Genomic DNA, 19,739 nt, shown 5'->3' with positions numbered 1-19,739 from the left:
GTCCCCAGAACCCACACCAAAATAGCAGTTGTGGTGGCACACACTCGCAAACTCAGCCCAGAGATGGCACCTCCCAGAGACAGGGGTACTTAGGGTTTAGTGGCCAGCCAGCTTTCCTTGCTTGTCAAACTTCAGGCTATTGAGATAGCTTGTCTCAAAACAAAGAGGATAGCTGCTGGAGACAGACACCCAAAGTTGACCTCTGGCGTGTAGATGCATACTCAAACACGTGTACATGCTCAGCCATGTGACCCTGCATCCACATGAATACACACAAACACACAAAGAGGAGATGCTTCCTCATTCTTAAATGAGGATCAGGGACAAGTCAGCACCATCAGAAACAAAAGGAGGCAGATCACTTCTGGAGTAGTGTCACATTTAGAAGGGAAACTGGAGATGACTTCATCTCCATTGGTCAATGGAAGCCCAGCTCAGGGTCAGATGCAAGCTTCCTTGACAAGGTTTCTCAGCTCCCACTTACAAAGAAACTTTCCTCTGCATTCCAAAGTATATAATTATCCCAACTGCTAGATACAACCTTGTTGATTATAAATAGATTGTCACCTCGCCTCCTCATCACCATCCAATATGTCTTTCATGCTCAATTAGATGAATGCACTTAGTGCATCTTCTAATCAAGTTTTGCAAAAGTTAACCCCTGAGCCCACCTAGAAGAGAACTCTTGTGGGATCCTAGTCATATTTCACCTTCTCAGCCTCTGCCTAACTGTCCCCACTCAGTTCCTTTCTCTCCATGTGATTGGTCACCCTACATCCCACTGTAGGGTCCCACACATAGTTTAGGAATGACCATGAAACACGATCAGTATTGATGGAGCTTCACAAGGGACCTGGGCTATGCTGTCCAGGAGTAGAGAAAGTGAAAATAAGACTAAAATCTGGTAACTTGTAGGTAGTTATGGCTAAGAGAAGGACACTGTCTTTTTGGACATCTTGAGGTCTCCTGAAATGCCAGCTCATGTCTAAGGCAGTGAAGATCATTGAACAAATATAGGCTGCTTGCTTCCTCTCCACTTCTATGAGCACAGTTGGGGGTGAGGGAAGGGAACACAAACTAAGATGTTTAATCAGAGCCAAGAGCTCCTTAGGAAAATGCTTGCTAGAATTGGTTTCTGGTGGCGAGAGTCATAGAAATTTAAAATACATTTTATGATCCATAAATCTGTTTCCTCTGGCTTTGAATTACAGAGGCAGATAGGTCCCTTGAAATGTAGCCGCCTTGGTCTAGCTGTGTCTGACAACTTTTCCGGCTGCGTGGGATGGATGATACCTGGACATACGGCTCACGAGTGGTGCTGGTGGCCTACATCGTGGGGTGCACACCTGTCCTGTGTTGAGTGTACCTCAACTTCAAGCCCGGCCCGTGGACCCGCCCTCTGGAAGGCATTGTTGTACTCTTCACTGAAGGGAGTTTTCCCCTAAACCCGAGCTGCCCACCCTTTCTCCATGACTCCTGAGGCCAGGGTTCTGGTCATTTCTTTCCTGGGGTAACAGTTCACTCTCCGCCTATTTACCTATTGCTTGGATTGCTCCTCTTTGAGGGGCAGTGTCCAGACCGGGACCATCTCGTCAACCTACAGTACATCATCGTGACCTCTCCTTGGCGGACAGAGCACTTGCAGGTGCATGAGGTTCATTTTATTATCTTCTCAGCCATTGTATTCTCAGAATGAAGAGTAAGGTTGTTGGCTGTTTTAACTTTGGGACCTCTGGGTCAGGATCACTTTGTATTTCACAAGTCTAGTGCTAAGGGAATGTGGTTTCAGCTAGAATTCCACCTAAACCAGTCAGGGTTGGTCTGCTGTTGTTTTTGTTTGTTTGTTTGTTTATTTTTATTATTCTTGTTTTGCAGGTCTTTTTAGTAAATCATGGGGCCCTTGTGTCTCTGGACTATCTTCAGTGAGTCTGAGGGAAGACATGACTAGCAAAATTAAAAAAAAAAAAAATAAATCTCTCCAAGGGAATTATTAGAGACAGATGCTCCTTTGTCTAACAGAGTAGCTTAAAGTTTGAACAAGCCTTTTAATGATGATACAGTTATGTGTTTATTGTAAGAAACTTTGAAAATACAAAAATTATATATGTATATAAAACCAATGCCATCTGTCATTCTGCAGCCACCAATCATGTTTTATTATGTAACAAAAGTTTCTCTAAAAACATGAGTGAATGATATTATGTAAAATTTTAAAAACTTATTCATTAAAAAAAGTAGTTGGTGTAATCAAAAAAGTATAAACTGTGAACACTTTATTTTTCCCCCTCATCCCTAGCCCTCAAAACCTCTTTGAAGACATACATGCTTCTTGTACATTCTTTGTGTTCTTCTGGGAAAAGGAAGTATGTGCTAGCATGTTTATGCACCAATACTCAGCCCGTTTGTTAGCTCTGTATTATTTATTTTGGTTTTGGTGCCCTTACCCCAGGCTCCATGTATAGTACCTCTGAGCTATGCATCTATCTTCTACTTGATAAGTGTGTGTGTGTGTGTGTGTACATATGTACGTGTATACACTTGACCTGTGCATGTGAAAAGCAGAAGAGGCTGTCACATGTTTTTCTCAATCTCTCTGTATTATTCCTTCAAGGCAGGGTCTGTCTCCCTCTGAATTAGGACTTTCCTCTTTCACTTAGGCTAGTTGGCTGCTGAGCTCCCAGGATCTGCCTGTTTCTATCCACCAATGATTGTACCACAAGGCACACATGGCCAAGCTTAGCTTTTTCACCTGGGTGTTGGGAATTTGAACTCAGGTCCTCTTGTCTGGATAACAGCTGTTCTTACCTACTGAGCCATCCCCCCAAGCCTCTACTTTGCTATTTTGAAACACAGAAGCCTGTGGCAATCATCCCACCCTATTGCTACTGTTTCAAAAAGTATTTAAGAATCATCAGTACCCCCAACACACCCCAGTCAATCACAAATCACAAACATATCCTATTTTCATTTTTTGTTGTTGGACACTAAAAGTTTTTCATTGTGTTACTAAAAGCATGTTTTCACAATGTTATTAAGTAACATTTCAGGCATGATTAAGATAGTTGGCATGCATGTACACACACACACACACACACACACACAGCACACTCGCCACTTTGTCTAACTCTGTTTCTTTTTTCAGGATAGATTTCTAGAAAGGCAAGTCTCAGGGCAAAGGAGAGAAACTGTACTGCTGTGGGTGGAAACTGTCAAGCTATGACACAATTTTCTGTAGAACAGAGATATTTTTCTTACCTCTGAATTATTTCAGTTGTTTTGAAGCTTTATGGAATTGTGTAGGAAAGCCTGTCCCTGCTGTTACAAAACATTTGAGTATTATGGAGGCGCACAAGAGAAAGTTACATGCCTTCTTTCTCCACAGAAGAAACCTGGGCTAGAGCCAAAGCAGGAACCAGGCAGACACGAGCTCAAGTTCAGATGGCTCTGCCCCTCTTTGTGTCTCTGGGTTAGCTACCTGCTCACGCAGCAGGGTTTTCCTCCTTCCAGAACTAAATCTATGCCCACTTGTTTTCTGTCCTGAGGATAAAGTGAGTGTGGACAGAGGGTCCAGCCCCTTGTAGGCATTTTTCCCATTGTTAACTGACCAGCTGCCTATGCTATAATGTGCAGTTTTCAAACTCAAGTTAAAATTGTGCTAGGAAACAACTATCTTCCTTATAGATACTAGCTCTTATCTGCAAGATCACTTTAAGATTTGAGCCAATAGAAAGCTCAATGGTATGACCTCTTAAAAGACTGCATTGCTTCTAGCAGAGCCAAAGTCTGCAAGCTTTGCTTTGTGACCTACCTCTTTGACAGATTAGCTAGCTTATGGGTTTTAGGTGAACCTGTGAACCATCTTCCTCTGTTTTTTTCTACCTCTTTGACTAGCTAGCTTCTTGACAACCCCATGGGGACAAATAAATCTTGTATTTTCATTCCTGAGAACTTTGAACCCAGGGGAAAAAGACTCAGATAAAATAAACCCTAGTTGGATGGGTACTCGTTAAGTGGCCCCTTGCAACACTCACCTGCTCAACACTCTGGGCATGATAGCTTGGGCCCCACTATGGATGCTGTTCTTAACTCTGCAAGCATCTTTAGTAGTCCTAGGGCTTGGATTGCTTTAATGGCAGGTCTGTCTATTACCTTTTTAGTCTTTACAGTACTGTCATGGTATCCTGGCTGATGCTGTGATCAGCAGTGCTGTTTATTACTGAGGAAATATCACCAAAGCTAACCTTCCAGGGAACAAATGGCTAAACTATCACTCTAGACAATGAGGTACCAGTAAGCCACATTTTTGGAACCTAGGATCAAAGACACCCTACAGGAAGTGTCTCTCTATGTGGCTTTTGTGCCTTGAGATTCCTGGGGAGCCAGTGAGGCAAGGGCCTTAAGGTTTGCATGTCCCTGGGGAGCCAGTGAGGCAAGGGCCTTAAGGTTTGCATGTCCCTGGCCTCTTGTCTTTTTATTTTCACCGAGAGACCTCCATGTGCTTCTTGTCAAAGGTCAGTTCAGCATCATCTGTGGGTGAAACAAAGGACTGGGTGTTATCTAGAAACACATGCTGAGTTTATTGGGGATCAATACCCAAAAGGTACCATTACTCAGAGGAATCCTTGGAGTGAATATCTCGGTGACATTGGCCTCTTGTACCCTAGGCCACTCACCAAGTATTGTGTTCTAGGAAGATAACCTTAAGCAAAACCATTCTCTGTAGCTGAGCTTGAAACTGAAGAACGCAACTGCCAGGGGCTGTCTGCTGACCTACAGCTTGAAACTGGGTGACAGATCCTTGTATAGGAGACAGGGCCTGCTCCTGTCCATGACATGCTTTTTGCTTCAGGATCCCATAGTTCATGTGATTCCAAAGATAAGGCTCAGGAGATAAGAAAACAGAGAGACAAACAGGCAGGGATACCTTCCTGTTGGACAGAACAGTTGAGCAGGTGTGTGGAGTTGGCAGAGAGCAGAGAAGTGAGAACCAACGTACAAAGCATTATAGAGAGGACTGGGTTGGGAGACTGTCCCATTGGGAGATGGCTGGAACCTCTTCCTTTGAGTCCTTTAGGAGTTTGCCTTCCAGATGACCACTGAAGTCTGTTGTCTCCGACCCTTAAAGAAAAATCAACCTGTGATGTGCTTTCCAAATGACTTAGAGTGTGACCTTCATATGTTGTCCTCGAGCTAACGTGCCTTGGACAGCTGGGCATAACATCTGACTCTTCTCATGAGTCTGGATCTCTAAGAAATGATGCCTTCTGGAGAAGGCTGGGGTAGCTTCTGGACAGGTGACGGGGCCTTTAAAACCCTGTAGGTCCCAACTACTTGAGACCTACAGAGGTGGGCACAGGGAGCCTGAGGCCACTTGATCCCAATGGCTAACAGATGGACTCCTCTTGGGAATCACACAGTGCTGACAGGCTAGCCTGTCTGAGAGACACAGCTCAAAATGCTTCAAGGCTCTCATATCTTCGCAGGCAGTGGCTGTTCTGCCCCATCAGCTACCAAGGTTTCTTTTTCAGACTCCCTGGACATCAGAAGGTCCACGTGCACAGGAAACAGAGGCCTCACCACTTGGGACATGTAATGTGGTTCCTGCCACCAACCTTACTCAGTGTCTGTCCCTCTTTCCCACTGCCACCATTCATTTCCACTGCCTGTTTGCCCTTTACCCTCTAACCCACACTGCCTTTTGTCAAACATGGGCCACACCTTTAATTCCTGTCACATGCAGCTGGGTTTCCTCTGTATGTCCTGGGAGGTCCTGGTTTGACTGTCATCATGGTATTTTGGGATGTGACGAAGAAGGAGGGATAGAGTGACCCCACAGGCTGGCCTTCCTGAGCCTTGACTGATGTCCCTGGTGACATCTGTGGACAGTAAGCAGGTTGTTGGTATGATTGAATTTCCTGTTATTCAAGATCAGCACTCATCAAGCCAGGTGGCTGGCTGCTAACTGCCAGCTTGTACCTGGGTGGGGGCCGAGCTTTGGGTCTCTTCCTCTTTACCTTTCTCTGGATGCAGAGTGATGCCAAGTCCTATAAGGAAATTTGAAAGGCTTTGATAACTATTCCTCTACTCTAAGTGCTTGGTAGTGGAGCTTCCTTAATAGGAGCTGGGGAGATGGCTCAGCAAGTAAAATATTTGCTGTGCAAGCATTAGAACCTGAATTCAATTTCCAGCACCCCTGCAAAAACCCAGGCATGGTGGCAGGCATTCAGTCTCAGTACTAGGGAAGGAGAGACAGGAAGATCCCCAGGCTTACTCACTAGAAAACTTAGCTTAATCAGCAAGCCCCAGCTATCAGTGGGTAGACCTAGCATCCAAAAACAAGGTGGCTAGATCCTGAGAAATGATACCTGAGGTTGATGACATACAAGCACACATACACACAAATGCCTGCATGCACACCTGCACTGAGCACACGTATACACGTACACACACACACACACACACACACACACACGGGACTTCCATTAATGAACATGATGTGCTAAAATTGCTCTGTGCAGTACTGCTGGTGACCTTTCTTGCCTCTCAGAATGGGAATCCCTTTCTTGACCGTGGCTTGGAGGGAGGAACTCTAGGTTCATCACTACACTTGCTTGGTGGAGCATTCCCTGCCTTAGAAGGCTTCCCAGGTGCTCCCAGAGCCTACCAGGACAAAAATATTAAGCTGTGGGGATGCCTGCGCGGTTTAGGGACGACCTCTATGGTACTGAGAACCTGGGACAGAGCTTATGGACAACAATGCCTCTCGACATAGCAGACAGGCAAGGTGCAGTGCATGCCATCCTGGTATTTACAGCTGAGATGCATGGGTAAGACAGTGAATATACTTGCCAGGTGGTAAATTATGGGAGCCTCAAGTCAGCTACCAGGTGCAGCTTCATTATTAATTCCAATCACAGTGATTAGTTGCTATTTAGGGATCTGGCTGCTTGGTCACCTACACTGTACTTCATCTGCTGCCTGCAGCTTCTGCACAGAGAAAGTACACCCCGCCCCCATTCTTTCGCCCCAAGCTGCTCTTCTTTGGAGAATCTATTCCTGAGAAGCTTCAGGTCAGTCTCAGAACTGAGCCTTTCCCTAAGCAGGAGTCTGAGTAAGTCATCCCAGTAATTGGGCACACTGGCAAGTGCTGGCCCTAGCAAGTGAATTATGTTATATATTTGCTCCATACCATTCTATGTTGTAGCCTGGTCTTAAGATAGTCTCTTGCAGAAGGCATTTTTAGTGCTTATTATTTCTCAGAGGAAGAAATTGAGGCTTAGAGAGGTTAAAGGAATCCTGGTTTTCTCTCAGCTAAGGAGTGGTTCAGATAAGACTTGGACTTTGGCCTTGGTTCCAAGCACACACCTTTTGTGTCACGCCTGAGAACCCATGTAGGACTATGATCTCTCTATATGCTGTGGTCTTGTATCTGAGGAAGGAATGGTGTTCTCTTTTCTAGCCACATTTCACCCATCTCTGTGGTCTCTGTGAAGCCTAATTCAGCTGAAACCTGAAAATTTTCAGATCACTACCACCACCCATGGGAGTTTTATGGTGGGTCTGATGGAAGTCCGTGATCAACTCAGTCTGCATAACCATGGGCTTCAAGATGGTGAAAGCCCAGCATCTTCAGGCAGGATCCAGAAGCCTGTGTGTACCATTGAAACCATCCTTCTGGGAAAGAGGCTTGGACCCCTGGGTTATTCTTTTCCACTTCCCTGGCAAGCCAGCCTGGCTCCTGAGTGGGGTTTTATGGGCCCTAGGGAATTCTTCACTCAGAGAGTTGCCTGTCAGTGTGGGATCACCTCTTTATCCCCATTCTCATATCAAGCCATTGCCACTGTATCATGTGACTGAGTAATATGCTATCAGAAAAGCAAACATGAAGTAGGAAGACAGGCTTCATACCTTGGTCATCTGTGTGCAGTGAGAACTCCTGAGCCAGATGACAGAGGTAAACAGCTGGTATCAGATGCTCAGGGAAACTTATTCATATTCACACCAAGGTCTCAGATACATAGGTAAGCTTTTGAGGCCACCTGGCTGCTTCTTTGGGGAGAGGGATGGCAGGGAAGAAGGAGGAAGAACAGTGGTTTGGCAGAGTATATATACTGGGCCCAGTGTATCTGGGATACTGGGAATTCCATGGACCTTGGTAGAAGCCACCAGTGACATACCTCATTGAGCACTTGGAGTGTGCCAGACCTTTGTAGTACCCTTGACTGTCTTGCTCTGTCTCCCAACTGGTCCTCATAAGCCATATTGGGAGGCCAGAGTAGTGTACTTACTGACCAGATGAGAAAACATAGACACTGAGCAAGCGAGACACTTCTTGGAAGTCTAACTGTCAGGAAGTATTACCAGGCTCATTTGTGTCCGAAGCTGTAATCCTGCTGGGATTGCTGTGGATGGGGAGAACAGCCTAGGAGTTGGGGCAACAGGACATCCATGTACAATGCTGAGCCTGTTCTGGAGATGATGAAGCTGATGGGGGTACATTGCAATGGTCAAGATGGTGAGGGGAAAAGCATCCCTGGGCCCAGGCTTTCTCTTGCAGCCATGGAGGGGTGTCACCCAGCTTCCTTTGCCTGTATGTAGAGGGACCTACTTTTTGGAACAGCTGCTATAGTATGGGAATGGGTTGAGTCTAGATAGAGGCTAAGCACTATAGCAGATGTTAAGAGAAAAAGAGCCTTGGGCAACAAACTAGAATCACATATTTAGAACCTGTGGCCCAGGAAAACCAGGAGAATTGCCCAGCACATTTGTAGACAAGAAGGTCACCTTAAACATGTCAAAAAGTTGGACATTCTTGGCAGATTGTGAACCCTTTAGGTACTCCTGGATGATCTATTCTCTGAAGCCCACTCAGTGCAACAAACGTGACTGTCCCCCATCACTGAGCATGGCCACTGAAGCCAGGAAGGTGGGCCCAGCAGATCCGGGGGACCTGTAGCTTTCTGGGATTCAGTGGCTCAGGTGGAGGGAAGATGGGTAAATGGGGGTCTTGGCTTTTTTTTTTAAACTGAGAATGAAGTCTATTGTCTGGTACTTCTATTTATAACCATCCAATAATTAAGCCACTCAGGCGGTCCAGGACTGAAGGGCTGCATGGCTGGTGGACCATATGGTGGCTATGCAGGGTCGGTGCCTGGCTAATGGGAGGAAGCTGGTGTGCTGGGAGAGCCCTGTGCTAATGCACATGGTTCATCTCTTCCCAGTGTGTTTTTGGTCAACAGGAAGTTTATAAATAGCATTTACAAAAAATTTCCTCCTGGATGTAACCTTGTGGACTGTCACATTGTGTTTGCCTGTTTCCTTAATGTCACATGTACCAACTTCTATATAATCCCACCTGAAAAGTTGAGGTGTCTCCCTCAGCTGTTTGAGGGTTAAATGGACTTCTACATGTATACATCAGAGCCCACTACCATAATAGTCCTCCCAGGCCCTGGTCTTTTTGCCGAGTGTTCACTAGGCCTGAGGCATGAGAAAAAAGCTGTTTTCTAACGCTTGAATAACTTTCTCATGACCTGGTAGGAACTCCTCACCCTGCATTCTGTGAACGAGGTGTCCTTGAGGACAAAGGAGCCTTCAATGGAAATTTTGTTGTTTGTTCCTGTTTCATTCTTAGGCTTGGCTTCTCAAAAGCATTGTCTCTTGTGATATCCAGATATGCTCCATCCAGACGCAGCCCACCTCAGTTTAGGGACTCTCACTGTCTTTCCGGCCAATAGGTCATAAGTCCTGCAGGCAGGAGGGAAGCAGATATTGGGAGTAAGATGGGCAAAGTAATCTCACTTTGCCCCACCCTAAAACAAAGCAAACAAAACAAAACAAAGAATCGGTGCCTGGAAGTGGGGAGGCAGGTGCCAAGAATCCTAACCCCATCTAGCATGGTTCTTCGAGGACTTTTCTTTTAGCATCTCTGACATGCAGTAATTGTTATGTAGTCATTTCCAGAGTTCTGATACACACAGCTCCTGTGTGTGTGTGTGTTTGTGTGTGTATGCATGTGATAGATATGAATTGTATGTATTTAGAGCTGTAGAGATGGCTCAGTGGGCAAAGTGCCTGCTGTGCAAGTATGGGGACTTGAGTTTGACCTCAACACCCATGTAAGAGCCAGTTATGATGGTACTGGTCTAGCATAGGGGAGCTGACAGAGGCAGTGGATCCCTAAGACTCAAAGGCCAGCCAGCTGAAATTATGAAGCCCAAGTTTAGTGATGGACTGTCTCAAAAAATAAGATGGAGAGCAATAGAGAACTTCACATGCATACACACATGCATGCATGCAAGCAGGAGTTCTGTAGGTTTATGGGATGCCGTGTGCTGGTGCTCTGCTGTGTGCAGACAGTTAGCAGTAGTCTTGGTAATTAGCATTTTCATTTCTTTCAACATTTATGATTTCTTTGCAATGGGAACCTTTGAATTCCTCTCTTTCTTCCCCTTCCTAAAACATAAAATAAATCGCTGTGAACTGTGGTCACCCCACTGTGCTGTATGTAGCACAGGACAGCTGTGGCCATCTCAGCATTTATGCATGCTTATTTTGGCAAACAGCTGTAGCTCAGTGTGCCTGGAGGACAGACTTGAGCACAGGATGATGACAGAATGCCAAGGCCCTTCCTGGGAAGGTCATGCCATATGCTGCTATAAGCAGCCCCAGTTCTGAGTGCAGTGGTGGCTGTGTGACCTTCAGCGCCTACACTTAGTTCTCTGTGTCTGTCTTTTCTGTTCTGGAGAATGGAGAGTCTTAACGCTGATTGGGGGTGGGGGTGGTAACTGAGGGAGATAGTGTGGTTGGAGCACTTAATAGCCAGTCTGGTGACCCAGTGAGGCCGAACTTGGGTTTCTTCCTTTCCCAGGGAGTTTCCTTTAAAGTTTGAGATTTTCCCAAGTAGTTAATAATTTGTTAGCTCAAGTCAGCTCAGGTCAGCTTGGACCACCAAGTGTTGCTTCCGGTAAGTGAAGAATCTTTGAATAATGTTAATAGTTAGGCCCAACATAGGTTTTTAACCTAGGAAGCCTGGGGGTTTAGCCTACTGAGTTTTCTAGCCCAGCTGTACCAGGGCTGTGGGGAAATGGATGTGAGTTGGGTATGGATAGAGAGGCAGGACCAGGTTGCTGGCTGTGAAGGCGGGGTTCGGGGTTCTGTGCTGGGCTGGGCTCCTGCAGGCCTCTGGCAGGTGACTTTGGGGCTCTCATTCAGATGTGTTTCTGTACCTGTGAGCCTCCACTGGCTGAGTCATTGTTTGATATTCTTTTGTTGTTGTTATTTTAATCTTTGGTTTTGGAGGCAGTCTTGCTGGGTAGCTCAGGCTGGCCTCTCACAAGCCATTTCCCTCCTGCTACACACCCAGCCTGTCTCTACTTTTCTGATTTTTTTTTTTTTTAACACAGTCTCACTATATAGCTTTGATTGTCCTAGAACTCAGTATGTAGACCAGTCTGGCTCCAGACTCACAGGTATCTGTCTGCCTCTGCCTCCCAAGTGCTGAGGTTAAGACGTGCACCACCGCATCTGGCCTCATCTCCACTACGTCAGCTCTCCTGAGGCCTAAGAGCTGCATAGCCTCTTTGTTTTCACTGTTCTTGATCCCTCCATAGGACAGAGCATGGAGGGCTGTGAGCTCAGTCACAGGCCTTCCCTGGGCTTTTCTGTCCTCCGACAGCAGATTCCCACAGGCAGCCTCCCTTCTTGTGGGTATGCTTGGCTTGTTTTGACATGAGGCCATGAACTTGTGGTGTAGATCTGGATGTTTAGGGAAATGTCAGCGTTTGCTTAGAGCTCACGGTTTCTTGAATTACACACTGCAGGGTGTGTCAGCCTCCACCTAGGGACGAGCGTTTGAGCACCCAGGAGCAGGTGGCTCCATTCTCATTTTTCTTCCCTCTTGTTTGAACTCCCGCCACCTTCCTGCCTCTTAGAGCAAAGAGCCAGCCTCCAGCAAGGGCCCTTTGCCAGGCAGTAGTGACATCTAGCTGAAGTTACCAACCTGCTTCTCTTTTTGGGTTGCATTTATATTTGAAAATTATCTTCTATTTTGAAAAAGTATTATAATTAAACGTGTTTACTTTGTGGCGTAAAATGTGTGCATGTGTGTTTATGTGTGGGTGTCTGCATGCATAAACATGGAGGTCAGAGGACACATGGGTTCCAGGGATCAAGCTCAGATCATCAGGTCCTACAGCAAGCTTCTTCATCCACTGAGCGTCTCACTGACACCTCCTTCCCCTTAAAATAAAATTTGTCTTCATCTATGGCAGTGCAAAAAAGTTTCAGTAAATTGTGTTTTCTGTAGTAAAATAAGCCTGTTTTACAAAAGAGGCCAGGTAGTTAATAGTGCAAGTGGCATACAGAGAGCACAGAAAGTGGGAAGTGCATGGAGGAGGTGCTGAGGAGATACTATGTTCCTCTGAGTGAACCAAACTCCACTGACAGTACCAAGTGGCTGGGTCCTTCAGCTAGGCAGCAGCACTCCTACTGCACACATGTTTTTATTTATTAATCCTGGCATTTAATGGCATGTGGCATAGGCCTACGGGTTCACTGGGGGAGAGATGTATTCCTGTAGAAGCTGAGAGGGGTCAATGTCAGGGGTGGAACAGAGATTAATGAAGCCTGAACTTCAAGATGTATTTGTGTTTGGGGTGAGGGTGAGAGTGGGGAGATAAAGAGGAACATCACTGTCCATAAAAGAGATACAAGCCATGGCTTCCTTTTCCCAAGCTGAGTGTGCAGGTGTGCTGAGATGGGTCACACAGCACACAGGTGGCCTGCTTAGCCATGGTGTGGGTGGGTGTTCAGCTCTGTGGGAAGAGGGGCTCCTGATGACAGCTGTCACTCTAGTACATGTTCCTCTGATTGCCACTGGTGCTGTTCCATACTGTGCATCCACAGCAGCTCATTTTCCCCTAAAGCGAAAAAGCAGTAGTGCATGCTACTCCATTTCCTACTGGTCAGTACCTCCATGGGAAGTGTTTGTCAGGGTTTCCATTGCTGTGAGAAAACACGGTGACCAAAAGCAACTTGAGACGAAAGGGTTCACTTCAGCTTATAGTTTCACATCATAGTCCATCACTGAGGGAGGTCAGGGCAAGAACTCAAGCAAGGCAGGGAGGGAGCTGGAGTGAACAGCTCATGCAAAGGCCATGGAGCGCTGCTGCTTATTGGCCTGCTCTTCTACTGGCTCAGCTTGCTTTGTTATAGCACCCAGGGTCACCAGCCCTCTGATGCCACTGCCTACAGTGATGAGCTGGGCCTTCCTATATCAATCAGTCGGTCAGTCAGTCAGTCAGTCAGTCAGTCAGTCAATGCCACAGGCTGATCTACAGGCCAATTGGTGAAGACGTTTTCTCACCTCAAGTTCCTTCTTCCTAAATGACTCTAGCTTATGTAAAGTTGACAGAACTAGCCAGCTCAGGGAACTTGCTCTAGAAACTGAGGCCATTTGGGCATTCCTGACCATGTGTTCCACCCTCTGATCATCAACAAAGCCGTAGGACCAGCTTGGGTATGTGGACAGTGCCTCCTATGACCAGAGCTGAAGGAAGCTTGAGCCTGATGGTGCCTGGCATATGAGTCCTCTGTGCGGGATAAGAAAGGGAGAAGTTGGAGGCTGTGACACACTGTTGAAGCAGTTTCACTGGGAAAATTATTTAACATTAACTTTGGGCTGGAGGTCCATTAGCTAGAGGTGTTCATTGTCTTCCCACACCAGTATTTGCCCTAGAGTTCATGATAACCTGAGTCATACAGCACAAAGGCAGGCATACTGCACCTTGGGAGAGGGTTCATCTGGGGCAGGGTCACACAGGGGAGACATATTATGGCCTAATATGACTCAGATAACATGAAATTAAAAGAGACATCACCACTCCCTAATTCCTTAACGGCCTCCTCTCTGACCTGCCCATCTTGAGAACCAGATGCTGCATTTTGCTTCTTTTCTTTTAAGAACAATGTTTGTTCTTTTCATCTGGAGCTGAAAGAGGTGTCCTGAGGTTTTGTCTCCCTAATCTCTGATTCACCACTGGCCTTGACACTTCCCAGATCCTTCCTTGGTCCCTGCAGTCCTTCTGTTCTTGATGCTCCTGCCCTGTCCCTTAGGTCTCTTATTGGGTCTATGATAGAAGTCTTCTACGTTTTACTTACTAATTTCAAAAAGGTTGATCAGTTAACTGTTTTTTTTTTCCAATTGTACCTGAACATTTCAGACTTAAAGTGCCTATCAAAATGATAGTGGGGCAAATACCAGGTCAAAGTCAGGGACCCAAGTTTTCTGATGGTGAGGTTGGCACTGCATTCTGCCTGCATCAAGTTCATCTAACTTTGTCTCTTCTGGAATTTCATTTTCTCATGTTTTGGTGGAATGTGTTGAGGGTCCTCACTGGAGCTGCTTCTTGAGGTCTGCATGCAGGTTTGGTTCTGGGTATAAAATGGCTCCAGCAGGTATGTCCAATCCTTCCTTAAAAAAAGGATTTCATTTTTATGAAGTTTATGTTTGTCTCTGGGTGTGTATGGCACATGTGTATGGGCACCTGTAGAATTGGAAGAGGCCATCAGATTTTCTGGAGCTGGAATTGCAGACAGTTGTGAGTCACCTTACAAGGCCACTAACCCACTGAGCCATCTCTCCAGTCTGTACCCAACCTTTTGATGTTGCCACACTTCTTTGCCATCTATACAGTTCTTACTTGAGGACTGTGCTATCAAGTTACAAAAATAATCAAGAAGGCATCTCGTGCTGTTTTATATATGTGTATTATCTGTACTCAGACACATGTGGCCAACGGGATGCATTTTGGACAAACCTCTAAGTGTGCAGTGATCTTGAAGCAGTTGTGAGTCTCACATGTGCTATGTGGATGTCTCTGCTGTGTTTAGAGGTTTTAGAGGGTATCATAATGGAACAGCAGCAGATGGGTGAAGGCTATCTTGTTTTGGTCGCCAGAAACTGCCTAGTGCCTAGAATAGGTCCATAAAAGGTGGCTGAGTGAAAGAATACAATACAATGGTCTGGGGTTTGATCACAGCCATCAGTCATCAAGGAAGCAAAGTCCCTCTAGCCTGTCTTTTGGCATTGCCTAATGCTAGTCACCTGAAGGTGTGGAGGGGAGAGGAGGAAAAGAAGGAGGAGCAAAGACAGCCTTGAGTTTGATATTCTGAGAGTGTGAGTGTCTTACTATGAGCCTTCTAGTCCCTGGCCCAGAGTCACAGCTGCAGCATCTATTCCTTTGTCATTTGTTTGCCTTGGAACTCAGGCTCCACAAAACCTGCAAGTCACTATCATTTGCTGCTGCATTTACTGTGGACTGCTGCTCTCTGGCCACAGAGCATCTAGCCTCTGCTAAGTGGCCTGCTAGTGCTGGCCATCTTCTCTGCTCTGTTGCCTCTCTGGGACCAGGTGAACTGGGAGAGCTGTACCAAACAGTCCGGTGACACATAGACTTTGTATTCATTGTGTCCTCGAATCTTTCTGCTCGGAAAGTTAAAGGAGGCTCAGAGAAGTCCCGGGACACTGTTGTCCTCCCCAGGGCTGAAAGAGTATCCTTGAAATAGTAGAGATTTGTGGGTTTGATTATATACCAATCCCTGTGCAAAATTAAAGAAATATCACACCATTTGGTCTGTTTCCTACTCAGATTGTTACTGTTCTGTTTTGCAATCTGAGCATTGGAACCTCTCTATGGCTTCTTCAGTGCCATGTGTTGGCTTCTAAAACCACCAGGACAGGAAATAACAAGCCACTATGTGCTGTCTGGGCCAGAGTGACAGAGCCTGCACCTTGATGTGCTACCTTTGGGGGCAGACACTGGACAAGCTGGTTTGAGTTAGAAAATCAGTCTCATCTCTCAGACTGGCATAACATCACAGAGGGATAGTTGGACATGCCAGGGGTCACAGAGAGGCAAGTGGCTCTGCAGCCTGGGATATGACCCAAGAAATAAAAAGGACAGAGAGGCATGGGGGCTTTTGTTGTGTTATTGATGATCTGTGAATTATAATCAAAGGAAATTGTCAGGTGAGGTCTTGGCCTTTGTTGGCTGATGGTTTCTTTCTTTCTTCAAACTTAATTGTCAGCTCTGACACAATGAAAGGTGTGTTGTATCCATAAGATGTTGGCTTATGGGAACTGCTCTTAGATAGTCAGGTAAGCTATGGCAGAAGGAGCTGTGAGTGGATAAGATCCCCGAAGCCAAGCTTTCTTTGTCTGATATGATAGTCAGGGCCTCCTCACAGTACCCATGCAACATGCTGCTTTGTGTGCTCCCTGGGTTAATCTGTAGAATGCTTTAGTTACTAAACAATGATGGTAGAACTGAGGAAAAGTGTACTGTGGCTCTTGGAAGATACTTTCTTGCATCTTGAGTGCTGTGGGTTACTTCCAAGTCTTTTCTGCAACAGGAGGGACTGCACAGGGGGTTCTAGTCACAGCTTTGCTATGCATCATGAAGACATGGAGAGATAAAGTGTGTGTTACTTGTTTCAAGTTCACTGGTCAATGAGAAAGCTGGGTGGCCTGGTATGTTACAAGTATCTAAGATTCCATAACACAGCCATTGGAGTGTTATCACCTTTGAAACAAAGAAAGAAATACTAGAAATAAATATTAGGATTGGGTCTTGTCTGGGAAACTGTGTAAAATATGAGGCTAAACAAAGTTGAGTCTTCTTCAGAACATTCCAGAGCCGTTGGTATATTCACATAGCATGTTAATTACTTTTCTCGCTACTGTGACTAAAATATCTGACAGAGAGATGTGAGGAAGTAGAGGTTTTCTTTTGGCTCATTCTTGATACAATCCATTGTGGCAGAGAAGAGATGGTAGCAGAATCATGACATGGTCAGTCATATTACATCAGCATGGAGTGGTGAGACAGGACAATAAGTGGGGCCAGGCAGCAAAACCTTAAGACCCACCCCAAGTGATCCCCTTCTTCTAGTGAGGTTCCACCTCCTAAAGGTTCCACAGTCTTCCAAAACAGGCTACCCCCTGAGAACCACGTGTAGAAACTCATATCTATGGTGACATTTCACAATCCAACTACAACATGTGGAAATCACCAAATCATACCTAGGTGACAGGACACTGTCATAGCCTAATTCATAATTACTGAACTCCTGTTTCTTACGCTCACTGGCAATTGTGAGGCTAGACTAGGGCATCTAAAGTGGTGATGGTTTGCTTCCTAGGGGTTATTTATTAATTTCCATAGGCCTCTCAGTTGTTATAAATATAAGTGGGGGTTGCTACTGTCATCTAGTGATGAAGTCCAGAAAATGCTTCTAAGCCTTCTATGGTAGAGAGACACCTCCTTAACCAGCCAGTGTGCTGAGGCTGAGAAGTAGGCATCAGGATAGCCTCAGGCCCTGCCTCTATCAGGGGGTGACCCTCCACAGCCTGATAAACTAGCTAGCTCACCCTGGGGCATGACTGGACCCCCTGATTTACATTCTTCTCTCATAGACAGGAGAGCTGTGGCCATCCAACTCATCCTTACAGACACTCTGACAACCCTGGCATTAGAGCCACAGGCTCATGTGTCCATGTACTCAGGGACCATGGCTGGCACTTCTGCATTCCAGGGGCTTCAGAGATGGTGAGAAGACCGTGATGCCCCTGCCTTCCCCGTCTTTGTTCTCTCCCCAGTGATAAGCTGGAAGCCGGCTTTGCTCGGTTGCCTGAGAAACTTGGATTTCAAAGCTCTATCTGTGTCTGCCAAGAGCTGTTCCCGCAGACAGAACTGAGATTCCAAGATTCTGCCTCTCAGATTAATCATCTTCATGAAGTCTTGAAATCCCAGATGGTCTTTATGAGTACTGTGGGTACCCAGGCTTTTGTGATTCCACTGGTCCTTCATTTCCCTAGTAACCCAGCCAGAGGAGGTTGTGGAAATCCCATCAGAGGCTGGCCTGCAGAGATCCAAGCGGGACATACATCAGTATATGCAGCAGGGCTCTATCAAGACAACTAAAAGAAAATCAGCAGACCTTGTGTATGGCTTCACTCTTAAGTAGCTTCTCTAAACCTTAGGTTCTTCTCGTGATAGAGGCTTGTTCTTGCCAGGGGACCATGTGGAAGCCAAAGAGGAAAGTCACTCCCTGCTTACCTCCCTCTGCATCAAGGCTATTCTCATCAGGCTCTGTTAATCTTAAGGATAATGCCCATTTACTGAGTGATTTGCTTCTGCCTTGAAAGGCAGCACAGGGAATAATTAATCCACAAGGGATTGGTCACCCACCTGTCCCTCATCAGGAACTTCCAATGGCTGGCCACATTCACATTTGACATCTCTTTCTTCTTATTTATGAAGACAAAACCCACTATCACCCAGGAAGCAGCCCTCTTGGTATATCTGCTAGGAAATGTCTAGAGGGGGTTCACTGAGGTGAGAAGACCCACCTTAGATCTGGGCAGCATCATTTAATGGGCTGGGATCCTAGACTGAATATAAAGGCATAAGAGAGGTGAGCACCAGAGGTCAGTGCCCTGTTTCCTGGCTGTGGGCACAGTGTCACTACCTGCCACCATGATTTTCCACCATGGTGGGCTGTGCTCACCAACTGAGAGCCAAGGCAAACCTTCCTTTCCTGAAGTTGTTTTCATCAGGCATTTTGTTACAGAAACAAGAAAAGTAACTAACTCATCATGTACAGGGCTGGGAGCTTTGTTACAGGAGACTGAATAAGTGAAATCCACACTGCAGACTTGGAGAGGGTGGTGGAAAACATCTTCCTTGGAAAGATCTTCTGTGATGTATGATGACAGTGGGCAAAAGCCTGGGCCTTGCCTTTACTGGATTAGAGTGTTGTGAGTGTGCTCATGTCCTGTGTTGCTATTTCTTCCACAGCTGCAGAACTGGTAACTATGGAAATGGAGCGAGGGGATGAAAGATGCTTGATCGGGTTTGTGGGAAGGAGAGAAGGGTGGGATCTCCCATGCCAGCAAACAGCATAGATTCAGTATTGCATAGCTGTGGTCTCTGGTCTCAGCTAATCCTCTCAGCTAACCAATACAGTGGCTTTGAACATCACCTTTTCAAGTGAGGGTCCTGAGCCTTAGGAAAGGCTACAGACATGTCCAGGGATGTATGAGTCAGTAGCTAGCAGGATGGAGATTTGAGCCCAGTTAGATGCTGGAACTAAGCTCTGTATTCTGTATCTCTCATGAGGGTTTCTTGGCATCCAGGTGGCACTGATTTTCCAATAGCTCAGAGTTCTAACCAGGGTTTGGAGTTTTAGGGGGATGGATCTGAGTGTGTCCATTCCACCCAGGCATCATGGTATTCACAGCCAGCCTTTAGGAAGAATGTCTGGGCATTGTGCTTAGAAACTGCTTGAGCTGAATATTAGAACTGAATTCCCCTAAGAAAAATTTCCAGGCTGTAGAGAACATCCCTAAGTGGATTACAAAATCAAGTTAGTGCATTGAAACCTGTGTTAGTAGACAAAAGTAAAAGATAGCGAAGCACATCCCTTATAATAGTGCTAAGCTATATTTCACAAATCCCACCATGCACTTACTGATGCAGGAGATATAGATGTGCTACCATGTAGGACATGAATTTTTTATTTTGCTCTTTTTTTGTTTGATGCACAGTGCCTGCATATGTTTATGGGGGACAGTGTGACATTTCAGCATATGAATTCATTATGTAGTAATCCAGTCAAGGCAATTAGCATACCCATCACTTCATACATCTCTCATTACTTTGTGGTGGGAACACTGA

The 19,739-nt window shown here is 45.9% G+C and overlaps 1 protein-coding gene across 32 annotated transcripts in view; it reads left to right on the top strand.

Moving 5' to 3' along the window:
- Kcnma1 (potassium calcium-activated channel subfamily M alpha 1) overlaps nucleotides 1-19,739 on the top strand; it is a 695,343-nt gene that overhangs the window by 159,831 nt on the left and 515,773 nt on the right. Inside the window, exon 2 of one of the 32 annotated variants that reach the window (XM_060382138.1) lies at nucleotides 1,212-9,168. The exons of the other annotated variants lie outside the window; for them this stretch is intronic. Within the exon in view, the coding sequence (XP_060238121.1) occupies nucleotides 1,212-1,445 (234 nt within the window). The 3' untranslated portion in view covers nucleotides 1,446-9,168. Of the gene's footprint in view, nucleotides 1-1,211; nucleotides 9,169-19,739 lie in introns of those variants that run through there. 32 annotated transcript variants of the gene reach the window in all.

This window comes from Meriones unguiculatus, chromosome 4 (genome assembly GCF_030254825.1).
Source record: "Meriones unguiculatus strain TT.TT164.6M chromosome 4, Bangor_MerUng_6.1, whole genome shotgun sequence".
Classification (NCBI taxonomy): Eukaryota; Metazoa; Chordata; class Mammalia; order Rodentia; family Muridae; genus Meriones; species Meriones unguiculatus.
This window is presented reverse-complemented; position numbering and strand designations above follow the sequence as displayed.